At 28.4% G+C, this 25,058-nt stretch overlaps 2 protein-coding genes across 3 annotated transcripts; both read right to left on the bottom strand.

Moving 5' to 3' along the window:
* Positions 1-2,796: 2,796 nt before the first annotated feature.
* Positions 2,797-6,725, bottom strand: LOC137835782 (uncharacterized). Its single transcript, XM_068644438.2, has 3 exons — positions 6,621-6,725; positions 6,360-6,429; positions 2,797-5,339 (listed from the first exon to the last, which is right to left on the bottom strand). Exon 3 carries the CDS (start codon positions 5,320-5,322, stop codon positions 3,175-3,177), a length of 2,148 nt encoding a protein of 715 aa, XP_068500539.2. The 5' UTR covers positions 5,323-5,339; positions 6,360-6,429; positions 6,621-6,725; the 3' UTR covers positions 2,797-3,174.
* An 8,559-nt stretch (positions 6,726-15,284) lies between these two features.
* On the bottom strand, positions 15,285-22,756 carry LOC137835781 (putative E3 ubiquitin-protein ligase ARI7). 2 transcript variants are annotated; one of them, XR_011085144.2, is made up of 16 exons: positions 22,370-22,756; positions 21,683-21,807; positions 21,424-21,529; positions 21,206-21,296; positions 20,857-21,029; positions 20,419-20,523; positions 20,240-20,328; positions 17,922-18,029; positions 17,748-17,838; positions 17,533-17,622; positions 17,341-17,388; positions 16,733-16,804; positions 16,265-16,364; positions 16,054-16,180; positions 15,455-15,886; positions 15,285-15,365 (listed from the first exon to the last, which is right to left on the bottom strand). XR_011085144.2 is itself a non-coding variant. In XM_068644437.2 (15 exons), the coding sequence occupies exons 1-15, from the start codon at positions 22,544-22,546 to the stop codon at positions 15,616-15,618; spliced, it is 1,773 nt and encodes a 590-aa protein (XP_068500538.1). In that variant the 5' UTR covers positions 22,547-22,756; the 3' UTR covers positions 15,285-15,615. The 2 variants fall into 2 exon arrangements, 1 of the variants encoding a protein (XP_068500538.1); XM_068644437.2 differs by having other exon boundaries at positions 15,285-15,886.
* Between the last annotated feature and the right edge of the window lie 2,302 nt (positions 22,757-25,058).

Here is a 25,058-nt window from a genome sequence, read left to right as displayed (position 1 = left end):
CCACCGTAATTAAAGAAACATGTCAATGATATTTAAAAATATTATATTAGAAAATCACATTGCTATTTTGAAGTTGTTGCTTGTGAGATTCGTTGATTATCTTCTCGAGACTTAAACATGTATAGTCTATACTTCTTTATCTTCTTTTTCAATGAACTCTGCCATTTTTTTATTTTTCAAATTTAGGTAAGATCTGTGTAAGGATCTTTGGGGCACTAACCACATGATAATCGTTTATATATATATATATAAAAAAAAAACTTAGTTATCTATTGTTTTGGTATAGGGCTCAATTAGTTGTTCACACTGTGTTCAGTTTTTTTTAGGTATATTTTATTTATGATTGGAAACTTTAACGAAAATCCACAATATTTAAAACTATGCATGGAATATTTTTCTTTTTAGAGAAGTTATATATATATATATATATATATATATATATATATAAAATATTCAAAATATCAGCGGAGTTTAAAACTAATTACTATTTCTAAACATCAATTGTTACGAATTTTAGGATATAGTTTAATAAAAACGCATTATTATGGGGCTAAAAACTGTTATTTAATTTTGTATACGAAAACCTTTTCAGGGTAACAAGTAAAGTTTTGTAGAATTTTTAACCATTATTATATAAAATTATTAACAGCATTAATTATGGATTACATTTAAAAATAAATAATTAAATTGATTTTTTAAGATATGTATGATATGAAATTGTTTTTAAAATGAAAAACCTAGTTAAATGTAAATAAAAAAGGACTATAAATAGAACATAACATTTCAAATATCTTTTCAGCTTAAATAACTAAATATATCCTTTTAAATTTATCAATTATTTTTTTCAAGTAAATTTTATCAACTAATTTTAATTTAATTAAAAAGTTAACTTATAAGAATCGAACTCTTATCTTAGGTATATTTTATGAGCTAACTTTTCAACTACTTTCTACCAAATACATAATTAAACATGTTTGTTAGTTAACTTTTTTTATGCAAGTTGTTAATTAACTTAATGAGTTAATTTTATGAAACATATATCCTACTCCGCAAATGGTTTGGTATTTTTGTCACCTTACTTTATTTGTACCAACCATTTATGAAAAAATAAAAAATAAAAAAACTTAATCATTTATATTTAAACACTGTGTATATTTATCATTATTAGTTAGCATAAGTAGTAGGGACTTATGTCTCATAACTGAGTAACATAAATTTTGATTTCAATTATTACTATTATTAATAATAATAAAAACTATAATGACATCCGACAATAAACACTATATTTATTTAATTTTGAAATTTGTATTATGTACGGAAAATAACATCACAAGAAGGATTCTTTATTTATTTTTTATTTCTACTCAACTATTAGAAGGCAAACCCTAATCCAACAAATTTGAATTAATTTTAGGAAATTAAAAAAAATATCATAAAAAAATTATACTGCAGAAGATATTCTTATAAAGTTGTACAGGTATCATGTGAACATCGGTTTAGTTTGTTCTTTAAGAAAATAATTTGAAAGTTTTAGAAAGATGAAGATTAACGTGATATTAAATTGGCTCAATTTAAAGAAAAAAAGTATTAATATTTTTTTTTTGACGAATAAATGAAAAGATAATATAAAAGGGGTTGTTGTTGAATTTTATTCTTGTGTTTGCATTTATTTACCTGCCGAATCCATTCAATTATTTAAAGTTGTTTTTAAAAAAAAAAATTGGGGCACATGACAATGAGTTGACCTTAAATATAGAAATGAGGCTCGTGGGGAGGTCAAGGATCTGCTTATCTCTCATTTTCTCTTATAAAAGATATAAGAAAAATTGTATATTATTAAAATATTTTTTTCTGATTTATTATATACGTAAATGTTATAATATATTACTCATACCAAACATTATAATATACTCATTCATACTTACTTATTATTCAGATAAATGTTATAGTCTCGTTAAAAATTTGTTTCTTAAGTTAAAAAAAAATCAATAAAAAATTATTTTAATAATCTCCTTACGTACAAAAAAAAAAATCTACAGTTTATATTAGAAACAAAAATTATTTTACTTTATATTATAAGTAAAAAAATATATTTAAAAAAAAATAATGGTTGAATAACTATAAAATGGAGTTGTTTCATCTTACAACCGCCCCATGCCAAAAATAATAATATTTTATTTTTATTGTAGGCCAATAAAAATGTTTTGAAAAGATTTAAAATTTGGATTGTTAGGTTAGATTCTAAAATTAAATTAAAAGAATTCGGTCTATCCAGGAAGTGTAATGTGGATTATAATCAGGGTCATCACATATTCTTACTAGAATTATCGTATATTTTTATTAAGGTTATCTCATACTGTCGTTCTCTAAGTTGAATGAATTTTGTGGTTAATTGACATTGTCCTATACTCATAGTCTCTAAAAACCTGATTTAACTTACTTTCTTCTTACCTCATGCCCACTCCAACTAACACGAACACTCACATGACATTTTTAGAAAAAAATTTCTTGAATATGTGAAAAAAAAAAAAAAAAGTGTACACAGTGTATTAAACTCCAATTCTTTTAATCTAATTTCACAATTTAATCTAATCAACAAAATTTTACATCTTTTGAAAAAAAAATCCTAAAGAGAAATAAAATATTTTTTTTTTTTACACATGGCCGGTGGACGGTTGGATGCTGGAACAACTCCTTTGGAGTTGTCTGAATATGGGACCCTATCTAAAATACCAAAAACATGTCTAAACTCTAAACTCAATAGTTAATAATGCAATTAGCATCAGTACAGCAATAGATCAAAATTAACCTGAGAGGTAAAATTAACTGCTGATGGCAATATTAGATAAAAGTGCCTTACTGTCTCATGATGTGATACAAACCAAACAACAAAAACAAAATGAAGAAACTGTGAAAATACATGAGCATGGTCAAAAGTTTAGCCACTAACCTAACTATTTCTGCTGGAACATCATGTGACCTATCTGTACAACCGTGCCTAACTACTTATGTTGTCGAATTAGGATAATACATACTTAATCAAGACACAGAAAAACATTAGATCATATAAACAGGTAAGGTGGGTTAACAACCTAAGTCTTCTGATATGGTGATTTACTATAGTAAGTTGCAGTCATCTCACTGTTCATAAGGTTAGGAAGGTTATAGCAGATATTACTCGTCCACCACAAAAACATCATTGAATTCCGAATCCAGAAGAAGCCCCTCATGTCCATCAAATTCCTTCAGCCCCACCAATGTCTCAATGGGTACCTCTTCACTCAAAGAAAAATACTCCTTTTTGTTCACACTGCACAGACCCTCATTGCCTTTTTCTTCATTACACTTCTTTGAACTGCTTGCTCTAGAGTTCAATGTAAACCTTCTCCTCGGGGAGGTACAAAATGAACTCCAAGTTTCCTCAGAATTCCAATTCACTTTCCCTTCCAATGGCCAGAAAAGTGGTTCATCAGCACTGAAATTTTCTTCTAATCCTGCTGTTTCTAATAGATTTTTATCTTCTGAGTCGCCAAAGTTTGAACAAGTAGAGACTGAAGGAGGAACCACAATGTCCCAACTAGTTGAATCTGAGAGCCACTCAGAGTCTTCATCTTCCAGAATGAGCAAGGAATGCAAGTAACTTGCTTTGTCCAAATCTGAAACATCATAGTAAGAATCCCACTTGGAGCTAAGAGGAGTTGAATTCTCGGATGAACATTCATAATAAGATTTACAATCTAAGAGCCGGTCAGAGTTTTCATCTTCAAGAATGAGTAAAGAATGCATGCAATATTCTTTGTCCAAATCTGAAATGTCAGAAACATCATCAAACTTGTAGCTAAAAGGAGTTGAAGGGTTCTCAGATGATGAGCATCCGAAAGACTTGGAATCTGAGAGCCACTCTGACTCTTCACCTTCAAGATTGAGTAGCGAATGCATGTAATTTGCTTTGTCCAAATGTGAAATCTCAGAGAAAGCGTCAGTCCTGTAGCTAAGAGGTGTTGAAAGGTTCTCGGGTGAACATGCATAAGGCTTTGAATCTGAGAGCCACTCAGAATCATCATCATCATCGTCTTCAAGACTTAGTAAGGAATGGAAGTAACCTGCTTTGTCCAAATGTGAAATTTGACCCTCGTATCTAAGAGGAGTTGAAGGGTTCTCAAATGAATATTCAAAAGATTTCGAATTTGAGAACCACTCGGAGTCTTCATCTTCAAGATTGATTAAAGAATGTGTGTAACTTTCTTTGTCCAAATCTGAAATCTCAGAAGCTAAATCAATCTTGCAGCTAAAAGGAGTTGAAGGGTTCTCGGATGAACATTCATAAGACTTCGAATCCGATAGACATTCAGAGTCTTCATCTTCAAAGTTAAGTAAAGAATGCATGTAAACAGCTTTGTCCAAATCTGAAATCTCAGAAGCAACATCAAACTTGTAGCTAAAAGGGGTTGAAGGGTTGTCAGATGAACATCCAAAAGACTTAGAATCTGAGAGCCACTCAGATTCTTCATCTTCAAGACTAAGTAAAGAATGCAAGTAACTTTCTTTGTCAAAATCCAAAATCGCATAATATGAATCACTCTTGTAGCTAAGAGGAGTTGAAGGTTCCTCTGATGAACGTTCAAAAGACTTCGAATCTGAGAGCCATTCAGAATCTTCATCATCAAGATTGAGTAAAGAATGAATGTAACATCCTTGCTCAAAGTCCGAAATCTCATAGTAAGCATCAGACTTGTAACTAAGAGGAGTTGAAGGCTCCTCAGAGGAACTTCCACAAGGCATTAAATCAGAGAGCCACTCAGAGTCATCATCATCTTCAAGGCTGAGTAAAGAATTCATGTAACATGCTTTGTCCAAATCTGAAATCTCAAAGTAAGCATCACACTTATAGCTGTTCATGTAAGAAATTCTATGAGAGCACCCTGAGCTCTCAGAAATACTGAGATTATCATATGCAGCGGTTGCATCATTCTTCATGCTTGCATTTGAGACAGTACTGTCAGATGAAGAAACTTTCTGTGCATGTTTTTCTCTACAACTGCCAAAAGTATCGACACTTTTGCGCAAAAGAAAATAAGAGCTTGCCACCAAGAACAACAAAAAAGCTAACACATTCACAGAAGGAAGAAATGCATTAGCAGGATAAGATTTGTCTTCAACAGATAGCGAAGGCCCTTTGGTGTTGCTGTCTGATGATACTTGCAGGCAAATATCATCCACTTGGTTTCTAAGCTTACATAAATGACTTGTCATTTTATGTACAGTTCCCATGCAGAAACCAGTTCCATTTGCAGGTAAACTCATTCCAGTTGCTATCCTCATTAGGAATCAATGCCACACTGTTACATTGGTTTAACAAGAAAAATACTATGTTGAAAATCTGCATCTTATTACAATGTAAAAAGGAAAATACTGATCAAATCACTGCATCTTATTACAAAGTAAAAAAGATTAACATTGATCAAATAACAAAATAACAGTTATAAACTGATGTGTAGTTATCAGAATAACATTTTCTTAATATATTTAGAAGAAAAAAATGTCACTGTAAAAAGATTTCCCTCCCCTCTGTCACTAAAGTAGAGCTTTGGTACTGCTTCTTTAAATTCACATTTCATCATCCAAATTCACATTATTAAATTACCAATTATCTTGTTTAGTTTCACACAAAAAAATGATAAAAATCCATGATTGAAATAAGTTTAGATGGGTTTTGTTTTGGGTGGATTAGAAACACTATACAAAATTTTAGCATTTATTTGTTCCTAGAATAAAAACATATAAGATAAAATCTCTATATTGTAAAATTAATTAATTTAAAGCAAATAAATTTAATAAAAAATAAAACTTTCAAAAGTTTTCCTAACAAGCAACCCCAATGGAAAACAGATATCAAATTGGAAAACTTGAGAAGAAGAAGAAATTGAAAAAACATATTTTTTAACCAATGTTTAGATTTTGGTTAAAAGATAACTCAGCTATTTTGTACCTCCAAAGTAAAAATTTCTTTTCATTATTTTGTGAATTGAAATTTGTTAATCTCAAGTTTAAACCAAATGCAGCTCATGATGATGAAGAATTCAACTATATCATTTCATTGTTAATATTTGAAATGAGGAACAAACAAAAAGAAAATATCAAATATGCTAATGAATGAGAAAGGCACATCATGTCATCACAGAAAAAAAAGGGCTAAAACCTAAGAAGAGTGGACAAAGCTTAATTAGCAAAAGTTAGGATAAACAAACATATAATACATCACATCACATGCAATCAGATAAAATAAACACCAATATACAAAACATATATTTATTTCTAAACACTCTTCTCTTTCCATCACTTCACATAACCAACAATACCTTCAGATATCATTCAATGTTTCAGTGTTCATCTATCACTTCTCCAAAACATGGATCCAATGGTGTAAATCTGAAAATTAACGATTGAAAATTGAATAATAGAGATATAATACGTATAATTCACTAGAGATTATGATAATGGGAAAACGAAGAATCGAAAAATGAAAAAAAAAATGGTAGAAAAAAAAAATATATACACATGAAGAAAAAAAATAGTGTAAGAAGAAGAAGGTGATGGAGAATTGAAAGAAGAAGGGTTACCTGTAATTAATTTGAGAGTGGCGTAACGGAGTTTTGATCATAAGGAAGAGATTTGAGAAGCAGAGAAAAAGGGATTAGAGGAATGTGTTACGGAATAGGAAGAACAAATAACGCCACTAAAGTGGTGATGTGTGTACTAAAAGGTCATAATTGGCGTTTAATATCAATTAATTCAATCTTAAGTAAAATCAATGCCAAAACAAACACGGTAGCTTCGCGCTTTGGATTGGAATAATAACCAAGATTTAAAACTTCAATAAAAATACACGATTATTGTACTAGATAACTATGATATTATATTTTTTAAAAATATTTTTTTATTTAATGAAAAATCATTATAGTTTTTATAATGTTTATCTTTAAAATGATAGCTACAACTTCTTGTGGACACTTTTTTTTTTAATTGATGTATATATAAACTGATTCAAATAGTTTTATCAAAAACGATTTTGTTTGGTTAAGTTTTAAAACAAAACGTTTACTTGTATAAAAATATAATCCTTGTATGTTTGTTAAAATGTAAAGGAATTTATTATAATTTTTTTTTTTATGATTTCTAAAAAATACAAACTCTAAAAATATAAACTAATATATAAATATAATAATTAAAATGTTTATAAATATTCCCATATATCTTAATTTTCCATTTGTTATTTGTATGAACTTATTAGGGTTGAAAGATGTTAAAATTGAAGAGTAAACACATCTGGCTTCAAAGTGATTGAAATTGAAGAGAACATGTGTTTTTTTTTTTTTTTAATAATATATATTTTTTCATGTGATGGCAAATGATTGTTGTTACTTGAAATATCAGCATAACATGTCTTTCTTTGTTGTTAAAAATGTCAGCATACATATATAATATTCTAATCATATAATTAAAAATGTTATAAAATATAATTAATATATTTTGAATATTTTCATATATTCTAAGCAAGATATTAATTATTTTATCTATTAAATATTATATATATATATATTTATTTGATAGTATTATTAAATAATATATTTATTAAATTTAGTAAAATATATATATATATATTATTGGTTTCATTGCTGATATAAATCTATATATGTGATAAAATTATTATTAAATAAATATATAGTAATTTATCTTTTCACTGTTAATTTTCTTTTAGAATAAAAACGTAACATAAATCACATCATTTTAAAAAATTAAGCAAAATCAATTTTACAAAACATTTTATTTTTCAATATCATTTATCAAATTCACCTAGTCACACACTTTATATTTTTCAAATAAATGATGTAATTAGATTGGTCAGATTTGTTCTAGAAGTTAATGACTTTTGGGAACAGAAATGGTTGATTTCTTCAACGATTTTATGCATAAGTTGTATTACCCCTTAAATAATAATTTTTTTTTTATTGTTAATAGAAACATGAAAAGAAAGGTTGCCCTAAAAAATAATGAAAAAAGGGAATAAATGAAAAGATATATGATATAAAATCAATCTTTTATTAATATTTAAAAAAAACAAAAGAAAAACCTAAAATATGTGAATAAATGAAAAAGCCAAAAGATTGGGCCAAATATAAACAACAAATAAAGTTATGACATAAGTTGATTTAATAGGTTAGATAAAAGGAATGGAATCAATTCAACAGTAATCTAAGCCAAGAACAAACACACTAGGGTTTATAATCAAAATACATAACTATTACTTCATAAACTCACAACAGATAATTCCCAGTGGAAAAAAATTAGAAGATAAAAGCAAAAGCAACATATATCAGTATATAAAAAAAATCATTCTTTAATATTTTAATTTACCATAGAAAAAGAATATGTACACAATTTTTTTATCAGAAAAAAATATATAAAACATATTTACGAATGTTCCAATCTTATAAGTATACATAACAACAACAAAAATCTCTACAAAACATAAACAACAGTCCCAACAAAACAGTTATACAAAAAAGATCTAAAACTTAATTAATCTAACAATTAAAGTTGTACAACAGAAATATATAATTCGAAATCATACTGAATTCAGCATAGTTAAAAAATAGTGAACAGAAGAAAGACAGAAAATAAAAGTTCAGATGAAGAAGTGAAAGGGAAAATGGTTACCTTGATTTGAGATGCAAGTGATGAAGTTGAGTTGACTAAGAGATTTAATTAGGGAGAGAGGCAGAGAAAAAGGGATTAGAAACAACAAAATAAAAACCATAAATTAGGGCATAGAATACATAACCAATATTAATAATAATAATAATAATAATAATAATAATAATAATAATAATAATAATTGGATTTAATCTTAAGTAAACCTAATGCCAAACAAGGTAGCTTCGCGCGCTTTCGCGCCGTACAGTATTTTGAGGTTATAGAATTAATTATTATTTTATTAAATATACACAGAATTAGGGTTTAAGCTTTTTATTATAATTAAATATTACAAATTAATTTATCCAAAATTATTTTTATTTAACTTTAAATCAAAACATATATAAACTCATTCGAATCCACTTAATGATACAGGAAATTCGAGGAATATATTAGAGGTTACAAGTTTTAATTTTATATAATAATGCAATTATATAATATATATTTATATATAAAGATTAAAAGTTGTAATCTCTTGACTCTTACTTGAACCTATATCATTATTTGTGTATTTTAAAAAAAAATCACAGACTAATTATTTGTAACAAATATATTAATTCCAAATTCTTAATATAACGTGATACAATCATAATTATTGAGCACTTGATTTGTTGTCTCTTAATCCCAAAACAAGTTCAATTAGTCCAAAGAAGTTGCACTAATCTGGTCTTCATTTTGTTTTTATTGTGTTTTTAATAAAAATGATATAAAAATTAGATAAAAGTAAGATAACGTAAAGTATGACAAATTCTTATACTAATTAATGTTTGATGAATGTTACTTGAGAGGCAGTAGATAAGTAGTAGAATAAATTTAACATATTTTGTCATAGGTGAATAACTAATTAAAACATAATAGTTTGCTATGAAATTATAAAATGAAACATATATTTATTTTTTAAAAATAATTTAGATATAAAAATATATTTATGAATTCAAATTCGTTGAAAAAAATTGTTCTTTGTGGAGATGTTTGGTAGAAATAAAATTTATAGTTTGATGGGAATTAAAAATGAAAACTCATATTTAGCTTACTTCCCAAAAAAAGAACGTTTTTAGAAAATATTTTTTTTGGGTAATGATATTATATTAAGTTTTTTTAAAAAAAAAAATCATGGGAGATTTGATTGTAACTTTCCTAAACTGAAAAAAAAAATTAATGAAAAATCATATTATGTTATTCTTATTAAATAATTTAATATGATAATTAATTAAATATTTTGGTAAAAATAACACTATATTTAATTTTAGAAGATTTATATAAATATTTTGAGTAATACTTTTTATTAACTAAATAGAATTTTATCCTTCTTAAAAATCACAATTATCAATATTTATGATTGTTACTTACATGAAAAAATTTATCTGATACAAAAATTTCTTCGTAATATTTTTATAAATATGTAAATAAATAAATCTTATCCTTAAATAGTTTTACTATTTACTTAATTAACAAATATATTATATTAGTTTTTATAATATTAAATATTTGACTTTTCAAAAGAATATATATATATATATATAACATTTTTTATTATATTATTAATGAGTGTATATATTAAATTTAATATATATAATTATATTTAATTGAAATTAAATAGAATGTATTTATTAAGTTTTAGTTAAATATAATATAGTATTTATTACATGTATAACTTTGTAGATAAATATATAAAAAATATTTTCTTGATATGTTATTATTGTATTTTAATTGTATAATGTTGTTAATTATTAGTTCTGTCAACATCTTTGACATTTTTAAATACAATATATAGTTATATTAATAATATGATTAAATGTAATGCTTTTATTAATTTTAGTAAATGCTTATATTAATATTAATAAACATAGTATGTATTTATTAAAATAAAAGAGTAGTCCACATTGGTATCTTTGTTTTAGGTTTGACTTCTTAGTAGTTATCTATAATTCTTAAGGAATACATTTATTGAATAATCTTATTTATAGGAATTAAAATTAGAAGAATATTATGTTAGGCAAGTATATCAGCTTTGAATGAATTAGGAATTTTGAAGTTTGTTGTGGTCTAAATTTAGTTGAAATATCATTAGGGTCAATCACTACATCTAAGATATTGTTCACTCTGAAACTTGGAATTTCGTCACGGTTTTATTCTTAAAAGACGCATCAAAGGGTTAAGGGAAGAATGTGTATTTAAATTGTCCTTTACCTCGACTCCTAAGTGATGTGAGACAATTAGGCGTACCAGAACAAGAGGGAGGGTTAAGGGAAAAATGTGTATTTAAATTGTCTTTGATCTCGACTCCTGAGTGATATGAGACAATTAGGCGTACCGGAACAAGAGGGAGAGTTAAGGGAATAATATGTATTTAAATTGTCCTTGACCTTGACTCCTAAGTGATGTGAAACAATTAGGCGTACTAGAACAATAAGGCTGAGAGAACGAGAGTTTGTCTATGGAACCACTTTTCCATCCCCACAAATTGCGCTAATGTTCTAGCCTTAAGTTCGTTGAGATAGCTTCATTAAGGTCAATCACTGTATCCGAGCTATTGTTCTTTTTGGAGCTCAAAGCTCCATCACTATTTTGTCCTTAAAAGACACCTCAGATGGTTAAAGGAGAAAAATGTATTTAAATTGTCTTTGGTCTTGACTCTAAGTAATGTGAGACTATTAGGCGTACTATAACAAAGTTTAATATTGATTTTGTTAAGATGGTTGAAAGTTAAGCTTAATAATATAATTATAGTTTAAAAAAAATTATGATTTGATTATTGAAGGTTATTTGATCCTACTAAATTTGAGAGATGGTAAATTGATAAAGATGTAATTATATTTTGAGTTAGAAATTTTGAAAATATGACTGTTATTGATTTTTGACATGGAAATATAACAAAATTGGTTTTGAAATATGATTTATATGTTTGGTGATTATTATGAGAATTGAAAGTCAATTTGGATTAAGATGAGGTTTGGTTTGGATAAGAAATGAAAAGGATGTGTTTTTGAATGGGAATTTTTGAATTTTATTTCAAATTGAATTTCTTTGCATTTTTTATATTTACTCATTTTGTTCAATTGTTTACGTGTTACTCTAGTAATAAAAAATAGATTAATGTTCTAGATTGTTCTAAATAGCAATTGTTCTAATAAAAAAAATAGTTCAATTAATTTTATTTTATTTTTTACCATGTCATTCTAGATTAATGTTGTAAGCAAGGACAATATTGCATATTATCTCTTTCTTATTGAAAAATATCATTTCTTACCCAAAAAATACTTCTTAGTAGTCAAGAACTTAATTTGACCCTTTATAAATGGTTTACAAATGATAATTAATGTGTTAAAACATTTTTAATGGGTGATGATTATTTGATTATTCTATATGAAAATATGTACATTATTATAGTGATATGGTAATATAAGGTGTGAAAAGTTAGTAGTTATCAAAGTTAAATTGCTAAGTGAATGATGTTTAGTACAACTATTAAGTTCAAGAGACTTGGTGATATATAAAAAAATTGTTATTTTCTTAAAGGGTAACTCAAGTGCCATTTCTTTATTAGTAATTTTTTTATATTTATTAACTTAATTATTTTATTGTTGATTGATTTAAATTGAATATTTATTTATTCTAATGTTTATATTTAATTATGTGAGTTGAGTGTATTATGAGTGGATTGAAAATGTTGATGTGAATCAGAAAGTAAGACTAATGATTAATGAGTTTATGCCACATATAAATAAATGTTTATATTTAATAATAATTTTTCAAAATCATTAATTTATTATATATGTGTTGTTAATGATTTAAATAGGTGCTTTATGTGTAAAGATATATCAATGTTGTTTTTTTATATGTTAAAATTTGAATTTGTGACTATATGTATCAACAAGTTATATATTATAAGAAAATTATTAAATAGTAACTAAAATTATATATAAAAATAATTAGTCATTATATTGACTAAATTAGATATTATTTTATAGACTAAAAAATTATTTAAGTGATTTCTATTATTAATAAAAATTTATAAAATAATTTTTAAATTAGTATCTAAATTAGCTATCAATATTTTAACTATTAATATCTTAAATTCTAAATTAGTCTCTAAAAGACTATTAGAGACTAATTTATAATACAAAGTAGTAAGTAGCCAAAATTTTGGTAACTAATAATTAAAAATCAATTTAGAAACCATTTTATAAATATTTATTAATAATAGAAACTACTTTAGATACTAATAATTTTTTTATTTATAAAATTGTCTATAATTTAGTTAAATAGTAATAAATTATTTTGATTTTTTAAATTAATTTTTATTTATGATTTTCTTGTTTTGTATGGTACGTTTTTTATATTAAATCAATGATTGAGAAGCAACATACACTATATAGAACTTTCAAAATGTATGACATGAATTAGGAATGAAGGAAATAGAATAACTACAGGTTTGACTGTACTTATACTTACAATTAGTTAATCTGAATATTTTTTTTCGTTGCAAACAAAATTCAGATATTTTCATAAGTACTAATTTATTTATCATTCCTATTATAAATATTATATTATTTATAATTTATACTTATTTTTGGATATGTATTCCTAAACTGTGTTAAATATGAAAACGAATAAATAGTATATAGATATATGTTTATACTTTATTTATAGATTTTGGAAAGTTACAAGTTGATAAACCAATTATATTATAAGAAATATTCTAAATATCGAACATTAGTTTGTTAATTAAAATATATTTTGATGTGGTTGTTTCTGAATTGTGATACATGCACCTTGTTGTGTTGATGTTTACCCAGAGATTCATGATTGAATTGAAAAATGTTTGGAATTGGAATTTAGGGCAAGTTGGTGGGAACATACTTCCCCCCAAACATAGGGACAAGATACACATAATCTTAACTTAATCATTAAAAAATCTCTGTCTCATACCTTTAACTTCTATGTTTATATAACTTCAAACACTCCATTTCAGTATCATCTCTCTTTCTCTCTCTTCTAAGTGTTGATTCATGTCTCAAGAAAGCTTCACAGAAGACAAATATCTTTGTCTTGCAATTTCTGTATTGGTGGGTTTGTATGTGATTCTACTAGCCTTGGATTCTTCATGGACCAACAAAAGATTTTCTTTGATACTGCAAGATTGCAGTTTCCCGATTCTCACAGAATCTAGCTATGTCATCACCAACTCAGAAGAGGGGATGGATCCTGGAAGCAAATTGGGGAAGCCATAGATTTTGTTCAGTTTTCAATATTTGGTTATTTTTGTTTACTTTTTTTCTGTTATCTGCTAGATGAGTGGCAATATCATTCGCTTACTGTTTGTTTAATTGTAAATATATAATGGTTTATACAAGAATAAGTAAATTTTGCATGTTTTTTTTAAGTTGAGGATTAAACTCGTGAGTTTATGTTCAGTTTCTTAAATTCTACAGTCATGGTATAGCATAATACATTTTTGAACTTCTGCTTTTGTTGGTGGGGGAATTGAAAATCTTCATACTCTTTTTGACTTGAGTAATTGATTAATTGAAGATGTTCAAGATTACCTAATTAAAGGGATTTTGAAATAAAATTATTTTCAGACTTCTAATTTAGTCATTGGTAGGTCCAAATCTAACACCTCCAAGTCAACGACAACATCGTCTTGCTTCCTTCTTTAGGTGGAATCTTTCATTATTCTTTATCTTGCTGTCGTTATGTCAGAGGATTTGCAGAATCTGAGTAACCTTGGTTTTGGTTAAGCATTTACAAAGTTAATTTTGAATTAAATTGTTTGTTACGCAACATAATACTATTATCTTTATCCTTATTACTACAGTATATCATTACTTCTAGAGAGAGAGAGAAAATGAATCGTAATATTAATTTTACAAAATTCATATAATTTTAAGAAAAAAAAAGTAAATAACTCTATAAATAAAGTATAACTTTATTAATATTCATCTATATATTATAACTTTTTTATTTAACATTTTGTCTTTATATGTATTTATATTTTAAATATTTTAACACGTAAATTTAAATTATATAATTTACTAGAATATTAAAATTAAATACTAATTATGTAAATAATTTTTAAGATGTTATTTTTACAATATAAAAGTGATTATATAAAGAAAATATTACTTTATAATTTCCGTCGTTTGAATAAATATAAATTATACTTAACTTAAAAATTATCATTTGAGTATATTATTTATTATATTATATTATTATTATTTATTTTATTACATCTACCTGTTATATCATCTACTTGCATACACTAAACATTGAATATATTTAAAATTTATAATGTTAATTTATGTTTTATTATTATCCTATCATACATATCCTTAACGTGTTTTAGTGTTTGACAAGATAAAATGTAGCATACATTCCATGGCTTGAAAGAAGTGTGAAACAAGAGCTATAAATCTGCGTTATACGTATATGTATTTGTGTGAAATGGTCTCTTACTGTTGGAATTTAAGAAAAACAAGTGGGGCTTATACAGAAGTGAAGGTAAAAGTAAAGAAGGTGCAGAGAGATTTAGAAGAAATCAGGACACAAACAAGCACATTTGTGTTCATCTCCAGTATGTTCTGTATATGAGATTCAGTTACAGAAGCCTGTTGCATAAACCCAACACGGAAAGTTTAAGATAAAACATTATATACATTAAATTGTGATGTATCCAATAGGAGTGCAAGAGGATAACCTTTCTTACGCGACTTAACCCCCTTTCCCTTTCACATTAAAATAGCCTTACAAAACGGAGCCAGAAGATGATATAACAGGAAGTAAAGACTCCATTTAAGCTTTTGCTGCATTGGCCTGACTGAGGCAGAAGACATTTGTTTCTAATGGAGGATCCAAGTTTCATCGCCGCTGTTGATTGCACATCTGGCATGTGGTGGCAGACCTAACATTTGCATAGGTACAATGTTCACAAGACCAATGATTGTCATCAGTCATTCTGCCAGATATGCTAGTTCGAATAGTTGTTTTTCCTCTTCCTCCTCTCCCCTTGCTGCTCCCTGCTCCATTTTTGGAACTCGTTGCTTTGCTCGAAGCAGCCCCATTACTGTCCACATCGGATAAACCATTCTCCAATGCCCTCACCAAATTCTCAAAGTAGTTTCTAGTCACACTGCCAAAACAAAATGAATTACAGAACATACATAACTGCACACTGGAACCAAATTGATAGACCGAGAGAACCGACATTTTCCAGAATCTGGACACTGATATGGATCTTGGTATCAGATGTATATAAAATATAGAAACGTGAGCATCTATACAAACAGGGGCATCTACCTGGTCAATCCAGCTAGTTTGGTGCGGAAGTCATTGAATTCTCTGGATGGGCCATCGGCATTTAGGAATAACTGTAGTTCCTTTTCAGCACATTGATGAAGTCTCTCCAAACCAGATTCTGCCTCACCTGGTGGGAATAAAAGTATCGTTTGTAGAGGGAACAACCACAAATGCAAGACATTTCAAATTAAATTAAAGGTGATAAACAAACCTTGTAAGTACTCAAAGAACTGCTTTTTAGCATGTTCATGCTCCGGTAAATAGTACCCGTATGCATATGTCCATTTCAGCACCCTCCTGCATTCAACAATCTGCCAACATGAAATTCAAATTAGAAGGCCTTCCAGTTTACAACAGTTGAAAACATTCTCATCATAAGACCATCATGAGTCAGAAAACTTGTTTGAAAGAACTTTTCCAATTCTAGGAGAAAAAATAAAGAAAAATTAAAATTAACTACTGCATAAGTTAATTTGCAGAAGTTTTTTCATCTAACTTTTCTTAGGTTTGTATTTTTAAATTGTGCCTTTTTATTTTTTCTCTCTCATGTCTTTATAAAGAAGGTCGTCTAGACATGTTCCTCATAAAAAACTACTACAGTCCAAAAACAATTGAAAGTTTCATAAAACAATCAGCAAATTATACAATTTATTATACCGAATCATTAATATTCATTTACCTGTAACCAGGCCTCCGTTATGAACTTAAGCTGCGATTCAGGCTGGCACTGTGTGTCACTAAGCTTCTCAATCTGCCAAAGGAAAAAAGGACAATTACTACACAATTTTACAGTTCCTGAAAAACATATATATTAAGCTCTAATTATAAGCAAGAAAATGCCAAAGCCATACAGGAGGTATATTTGTTTTTTTAGTTTTGAGAGTTTATATTGACAAACAACTGACAGTAAAATAATCAAAAGGCTAAGAAAGAAGCAAAAAATAAAATAAAAAAGTGCAGCCATGAGGAATGCAGGAAAGACCAAGAACTTGGGTAGTTATTTTCAGTCTGTTTATTCAACGTTCAATTCTTTGTTATTGTACAATGAAAGGATGAATAAATTAATATTTTTACTGTGTCAAGTTGAGGAACTAAACATATTTTGCCTTTTGCAATTTCACTTTCCATTATTCCTAAAAGTTTCAAAGCACGTTTAAAAATCAGCTTTCCCTAGTGCAAAAAATTATAGTTCACTTTAGTTGTCAAAACCACATGGAAGCTAATTGGAGGGAAGAGGAAGGAGGGATAAGATGGGAGAAAACAAGAAATAAAGTATGTATAACATACATGAACAGTTTGCATCTGGTGTAGATCTGCAAGAGCTTTTTGCCTTGACTGATAGTTACAGAAAAATAAAATTAGTTATATGTCATTAACCCAAAGGAATTCAAGCAAAATAAAAATTAAACAGTGGATGCGGAAATTGTAAATAAAAAATCATAATGATAATGAATAGAAAAAGTATGGAGTTGTGCATACAGATTGGTTGCTGGCCCACCGCTCATAATAATGTGTGTACCTCTCCAACGAATTCTTTGCCATTTCTCTTCTTCTTTCAGTTTCATCATACTACATGCAACAAGATTAAGTTAATAAGCAGATATCATTATCAAAATATATGCCAGGGGTAGTCAGATAATAGTATAGCCTGAAACCTGAATCAAGAAAAGTTAGAGTATTCCAAGGTCCCTTACCACTCCCTCTTGTTTAGCTGCTTCATAACGATTGCAAGCATAAAAACCGCCCGTCCTTTCACCATGGTCTGACCATGCACCAAGGCATAGCCTATGCAGATAAAAAAAAATATATCAAGTTTAGTTAAAAGTTTAGTAGAAGCATGCAAAATAATCCGGTAGGAAAAAACATACCAGCAAAATTCAAATTTACAAGGTGGCGTACAAGTCATATGCATGCACCCTTGGTTTTTTTCAATTGGTCGCTTGCACTTAGGACACGGCTTTGAGTTAGCAAGTATCCTGAAAGACATTAATTAATAGTTGGTTTAGTGCATCAAATCTTGAGTCTCCAAAAATGATACTATAGTAGTGTATAAAAATGGACACTGGTCATCATATATCAAATCATTATTCAACCTCTGAATCAAGAAGCACAACTTTTAAGTGCGAATCATAAATTGTAACAGATCATATCATTCACAGAAGCAATGAAGAGTAGCTTGAAATATATTACAAATTTGATGTATAGTTATATCTTATTAACAAAATGTGAGACATCTATCTCTCAAAAACAAAATGAGGATTTATGTACAGAATGAATCAAAGAAAAATTACAAAGCAAAAATTCAAAATTATTTTATGTGCAAGCTATGATCTGAAATTTAAAAAAAAAAACACCGACCCCTATTTATACTCTATAACCTAATCAAATCAAATAAGGAAAGAAATCATGAAGAGTTATGAAAGTCAATCCTAAGCTAACACCTAAGATGTTATACAATATTTTAAGATATATTGATAAGAATATCTTTCATATACTTATAGCTCAAAACCAGTAGGTAGCCAAGTAGTCCAAATCTGAACTCTAAAGTTTGTTCCTAGCTCTGTTCTCAGGTATAGTTGAGGACAAATTGGCAGAAAGAGATTAACAAAATAGGTTTTCTTCCTACATACTAATGTGGAAACTGCACATTATGCATATCTGTCCATTTTTACTTTTAGTTTAAGTGTCTTTTCACTTCATCATATCACATTGAATCATATTGCAGAAACTGTGTTGCCCACACAATTTACAAACCTACACAGTGAATCAGTAGTACACAGCAATTCCAAAAATCTGAGCTGTAGCAAAGCAATTTCAGGTGCCATGTTATTGGCTCCTCAATTGAATCTTTTGCATCCCAAACCGTATTGAACAATCAAATAAAAAACATGAATTGCTAGGTTTCTACACTATGAACTTCACTGCATAGCATAGAGCAGTGCAATACATGAATACTCCATGGATTAAAAACTGATACAGTAAACATGTAAATAAAAAAAGAGAGTAAAAACACAGTTTTGTACGGTTCATTTTCTGTTTTTTCATTCTTTCAAATTAAGGATTAACACTCCTCCAGCTTATCATTAAACCTAATTTAAGTATAAAAATCAAATATTCGCAAAGGATCACCAGTTTGTAGAACATTCTTTAGTTTTGTAGCGGAAAACCATCACAAAGGAATCATTTGTCATATATAGGAAAGTTACAAGCAATCAGTGTTGTATAATGTTGCTCCCCTTTAGCGTTCTGTAATGTGTTCGTTAAGGGGAAATTGCATTTACCATATTGAGGTTATGCTAAATAATTCCCTCTCTCTAGTTTTAAAATAGACATCCACCTTTCTAAAATGTTTTTAATAAAAGGGAATTCATATCCCCTCTAAAAGAGAGGTTCATCCCCTTATAGTTTTGATAAGTGACACTCAACTCCCTTATTTTATTAAGAGTATCATATTGACTAAAAGTTAAATAAAAAATTATGAAAATTAAAAAAATTATAGCTTTAAAATATAGAAATTAAAGATTTTTTTATAAACAAACAAATAATTAATAAAATAAGGGAGATATACGAGTGTCACTTTATTAAAAACATATGAAAGGTAAATGTCATTTACTAAATTCATGAAGGAGGTGAATGCTTGTTTAAAAATTATAGGGAGTGTGGGTGTGATTTTATTAAAACATACGGGAGGTAAGAGTCTATTTTAAAACTACAGAGGATGCAAGTTTAATTTAGTATAACCTTAAAGAGGGAAGTCCAATTTTCCCTTTAATTAATATTGTGTCATCAACTTCTATCTATCTATACACACACACATGTAAAGATTCAAAAAAACAAATGGATTGTAATTTGACATTAGTCTTCACAAAAATGAGTCTAATGAATATTATGTAATATATTAAATAAAATTAGAATACTATATAGATACCAGTTCGAACATGGTTGAGCCCTTGAACCTTGAACCAGTGTGATAATAGGTTCAATAACCAGTCCAGTTTATTAAATATTGATAAATACACACGTATAAGAAGGCATTGATAAATACACATTTATAAGAAGTAATAAAAACTCCTCGACATAAAGTAGGCATAAAATGCTATAAATTTTATTGCAAACTACAAACAGGGACAATTAATACAGCACATCAAGAAGCTAATATCTACAGATTTCAAAATATATTATGTACCAGTTCATATTTTCGGATTCTGCACTATTTTTCAAAATCCACTTTGACACAGTGCCACAGTCCACTGGGCGGTGAGCCTCCTCTGTGCACTGTAGATCCAACAACACACCAGTTAGTGGAATATGAAAATTCTAAAATGTAATGCTATAAAAATCTAAAACAAATTATATATAACTTACATTCCAGCAAAAGCTATATGAACAAAGGCAAGATACATCATAATTTCCACTTCCAGCATCAAAAGTAACTGCGTACTCACAACCTGGAGCAGGACACCACTTGGTCTACATAATACAGAGAGCAGGATTAGACAATGAAATAGAGAAGGATGTCAAAAAGTGTAGAACATCAATGATCATAAAAAATAAGCATGACTTAAATAAGAATGGTAGGGGAACATTACGTGTTCACTAATGGACCATTTATCATAAAATGTAGGAATTCATAGTCATTTTGTAGCCGCACAACAGTTAAATCAACATGTGAAGAATTATGAATGCATAATTTGGACACAAATTGTCAACAAATTAATACAAGATTGCAGTTGGCAGTACAAAAAAATGTATAAATTCCTTTACCATCATCACCAAAGCCCAAATTAATAATCTACAACATACCTTCTTATTGTCTTCAATATAGGACCTAAGAAGGTAACGGTCATACTTCGCTTTATCTTCATCAGATGCTAAAAGATTAATCATATCTTGACCAATAGCAGCACCACAAGTGGGATCTGGACATCTCAGCCCCAAACATCCCGGACCATCATTAATTGATGTGCCAATATATCCTAGCATGTAAAAAAGAATAGAAGAACGTGATTTAACACAATTATTAAAAATAAGGAAAGAATATTGATGTACATGTATTGACACTATAACCAAAGAAAAAGACAACAGAGCAAGGCATGATTAAATAACAATGTCAAGACAAGCAAAGAACAGAAGGATGACACACAGGTAATACCTGCCCAGCACAAATAGCAGTAAGGATGACCACAAGCAGCAGATTTAACCCGTGAACGAGGATACATTTCAAAACAGATGCCACAAGTAAGCTGACCACAAGAAGAGGTAAATGTGAGATAATTCATGCAGTGAAGATTAAATGAAACCCAGACAGCATATGACAAGAAAATTTAAAATTAGTTGACCTGTTTTAAACCCCAAACAACCACGCCTCACCTCTCTAGCATTAGAATACTGGTAAACTGGCTTATCCAACAAACCAACTGTTTTTCGAACTTGATCTTCATCAGCAAACCAAGCATCATGCACCTTACTAACACTCCTGCATCGCCAATTCACTCTCCTTCAGTATACGAGTAAACAATAAAAGAGACAAAACCTTACATACCATACAAGGCAGCTTCAAACTAAACGTTTACACAAAACTGCAACAGAAAACAAAATCAATACAAGGTCAAAAGGTAAAAAATTTGACCAATTATAGTGACGAAGTAGGATGCTCGCAGAAACCCGCGGTATTGAAAGAACTGCCGATACTCTTGTGATGTCATCTTCCTGCCTCTGCCGGATGTCCAATTCCCTCAGTATAGTAAAATTTTGCTGAAATCCAAACAGGGATCCGTCAATCGGACAGGCATAACATGATTCCAGAAAAAAAACAGAGACACCAGTAACACAACAGGTCTTGAATTAGAAACTAGGGCACTCGTGATCATATCCATAAGACAACCAAGAGACTGCATGTTATAATCCATTCGATGTTTTTCATTTCCAAGAAAACAGCAAAGAAAAGGAGTGAAAATCGCCTCCACCGTTTAAACCAACGTCCTCCTGATACATCAACCGATTACAGCGATTGATCAATACCATGAGTCATCGAGATCAATTGAGCGCAAATTCCGGCACTACCAACCACACACTCCGGTGTAGTTCCAGAATTTATTCAAACCAACCACGTATCATCGCAAAGCTTGAACAGTATCCTTTTCATCTGAATACATCGACGCTCGAGTGAAGCAAATTACTCCGGCGCAACAGTGGAGTTACGAGCCTCCATCACTCGAATCACTTAATACTTGACAGTAGGTAAAAGCAGGTGATAGAACATTCGGAGCTAGAAAAGAGAAATGAATCAGAAAAGTGAGTGGAAGAATAGACCTACCTCGGGGCGGCGAGACTCCATCCGGTCAGAATCATCGGCGTCTTCGAAATAGTCGTCGGCGACGTCATCGTAGTCACTGTAGTAATCCATGGGAGCGTCCTCGGTCTCGCCACTGTAGAAATCGTCGTCGAGTGACTCCATGTCGTTGGCGTCGTGCATATCGTCCTCGGAATCCATAGAAACCCTAGCGGAAGGTGAAGGGTTTGGAATTTAGGAACGATCGAAAGTGTTGAGAAGTGATAGAAAAAATCTAGGGCACAGAACCCAGGATTAGAGAGGAAGGTGAAGGAGAAGGAAAAAAGTGTCTTGCTTTATGGTTTCTTCCTTCGATCCTTTCTCCTCCTAACTAACGAGAGGTTTGGAAAGTGGAAGAATAATAATAATAATAATATAATTATATCTTTATCTCTATATATAATTTTAAATAAATAATAATACTTTTTTTTAAATTAGATTTTAAGATAATATTTTTTTCCATCAAATGTTCTATAGATAACATTTTTTAGTAGTAAAAAGAAAAAAAAATGGACTGAAAAAAAGTTTACGGTTATTAGATTACTTAATGTGGTAATGAAATAAATTAATATTTTCGGAAACATTAATTAATATCTTCAACGGTATTTGTAGTTAACTAAGTATATATGATTTTAAAAATAATAAATCTTATAAACTATTATTTTCGATTATAAAATAATGCAGTAACAAACGTTTCCTAGTATCACAGACAACTAAGTTTGAATGTTTTGTTGTTAATTTATTATTTTAAAAGCAAAATAATGGGACGGTTTAAAAAATTAAAATATGTTTCCATCCCCTTCCATCACCCTATTTTTTTTTTATATAAAACGGAAATTTTTAGCTCTGAAAACAAGAAATGAATATTGTTAATTTTTTATTGTTGGTTTATATTTTAAAAATAACATTACCAGTTATACTTCAAAATAAACATGTTAAATAAGTAAAGTGTACATTCAATTAAAATTACCGATATGCATTTTTGAACAAAACTAAAAGTATATTTTTAAAACAAAATAACAAATGTAGTAATACTGAAATATCAATTTATTTTTTTAAACAAGTCTAATTCAACACAAACTAAACTTATACATATTTATATATTTAATGTATAATTTATAAGGTTCTTACACGGTGTCAATGTTTCAATCTTAATCTTAAATTTATTGAGTTAAGTTATGATCAATTATTATATGTTACAACTTATAGTTTCGTCATAAATTTATTCTTAAAAAACACATTGAAGAATTAAGAGTGAAAGATAAATATAAATTTTTATTGATCTCGATTTCGAAACGATGTAATAATATATTAAAAGAAATATCTAAATGATATATAAATACAATTATCAAGATGTGCAGATGAAATATTTTTCATATTAATTCGTTTTTTATTATGTTTACTATCCATCTTACTACTTATCTAAAAGGGAAATATATGGAAATTATAGCTTTTTTTAATGCTGTAATACATGTGGTGAATATATTAATTTCGATGATAATCATCCAAAAATAAAGCCAAAATTGTTTTGAAATGAATTAATAATGCAAAATCTTTGATACTACCAGTGCTATGTGTTAAAATATAATTAGCATTTTTTGTTAAAGTTAATCTATTTTAATATACATACCTTTCTTTTTTTGTACCCTAATCTCTTTTTTTCCCTCTTCAACTTTTGACCTGTTCGCTGAGTAAAAAACCTAAACAAGAGTTGGTAAAACGAAACTAGTCAGAACCACACTCAACTAAAATAATAATGACAAAAACCCTTCCAAAAGCTAAAAAGAATAATTGGTGGTGATGCATCATGATAGAATAAACTGGTGTAGAAAGGGACCATGAAAAGAAAGTTACTGAGAATTAAGATCTTACTGAAACTTTTTGATGGAATCCAAATGGTTTAGGCTTTGAAATTGCATTTTTTTCACTAATTTCCTTCTTCATAAACTAATTTCATTCACGGTATTGTAATTATTATTATTAAAATTATTAAGGAGTAAATTTTAACGATAACTAAACTTTATAAAATCGATTTATGAAATAAAATTTAGGGTCCATATTATGCTTTAATCTTTTGTCGATGTACACTATAAGAAAATCATTAAATAAAAACTAATTTTAGAGATAAAAATAATTAATTATGATATTAACTAAATTAAAACCATTTTAGAGACTCAAAAAAATTAGTTTCTATTATTGTTAAATAGTTTACAATTTGTTATTTAATTAGCTATCAAGGTTTTTACTACCAAATTTAGAATCTAAATAATTGGTAGTTAAAACTTTGGTAGCTAATTAGATACCAATTTAGAAACTATTTAACAATAATAGAAACTAATTTAAAAACAACAAATTATTTTAGTCTCTAAAATGGTTTCTAATTTAGTCACCATAACAACTAATTATTTTTTGTCTCCAAAATTAGTTTCTATTCAATGATTTTCTTGCAGTAGTAGGATCTCCAACACACATTCCTTACATCGAAATTGCATAATTATGGATATTTTGATAGCAGGTGACCTAATAAGTCCAACAAACCTCGTTATAATAGACTTTAAATGATTCTAATATCATATTATAAAGTAAAATTTATAAGATCGACTCATGAGGTAAGATTGACATCCACTATATATTATGAAATGTTATGATCTCTAATCGATGAAGGATCTTCAAC

The sequence above is a fragment of the Phaseolus vulgaris genome, chromosome 5 (genome assembly GCF_051622355.1).
Source record: "Phaseolus vulgaris cultivar YP4 chromosome 5, ASM5162235v1, whole genome shotgun sequence".
Taxonomy (NCBI): Eukaryota; Viridiplantae; Streptophyta; class Magnoliopsida; order Fabales; family Fabaceae; genus Phaseolus; species Phaseolus vulgaris.
Note: the sequence above shows the minus strand (reverse complement) of the source record. Positions and strands in the feature narration are given on the sequence as shown.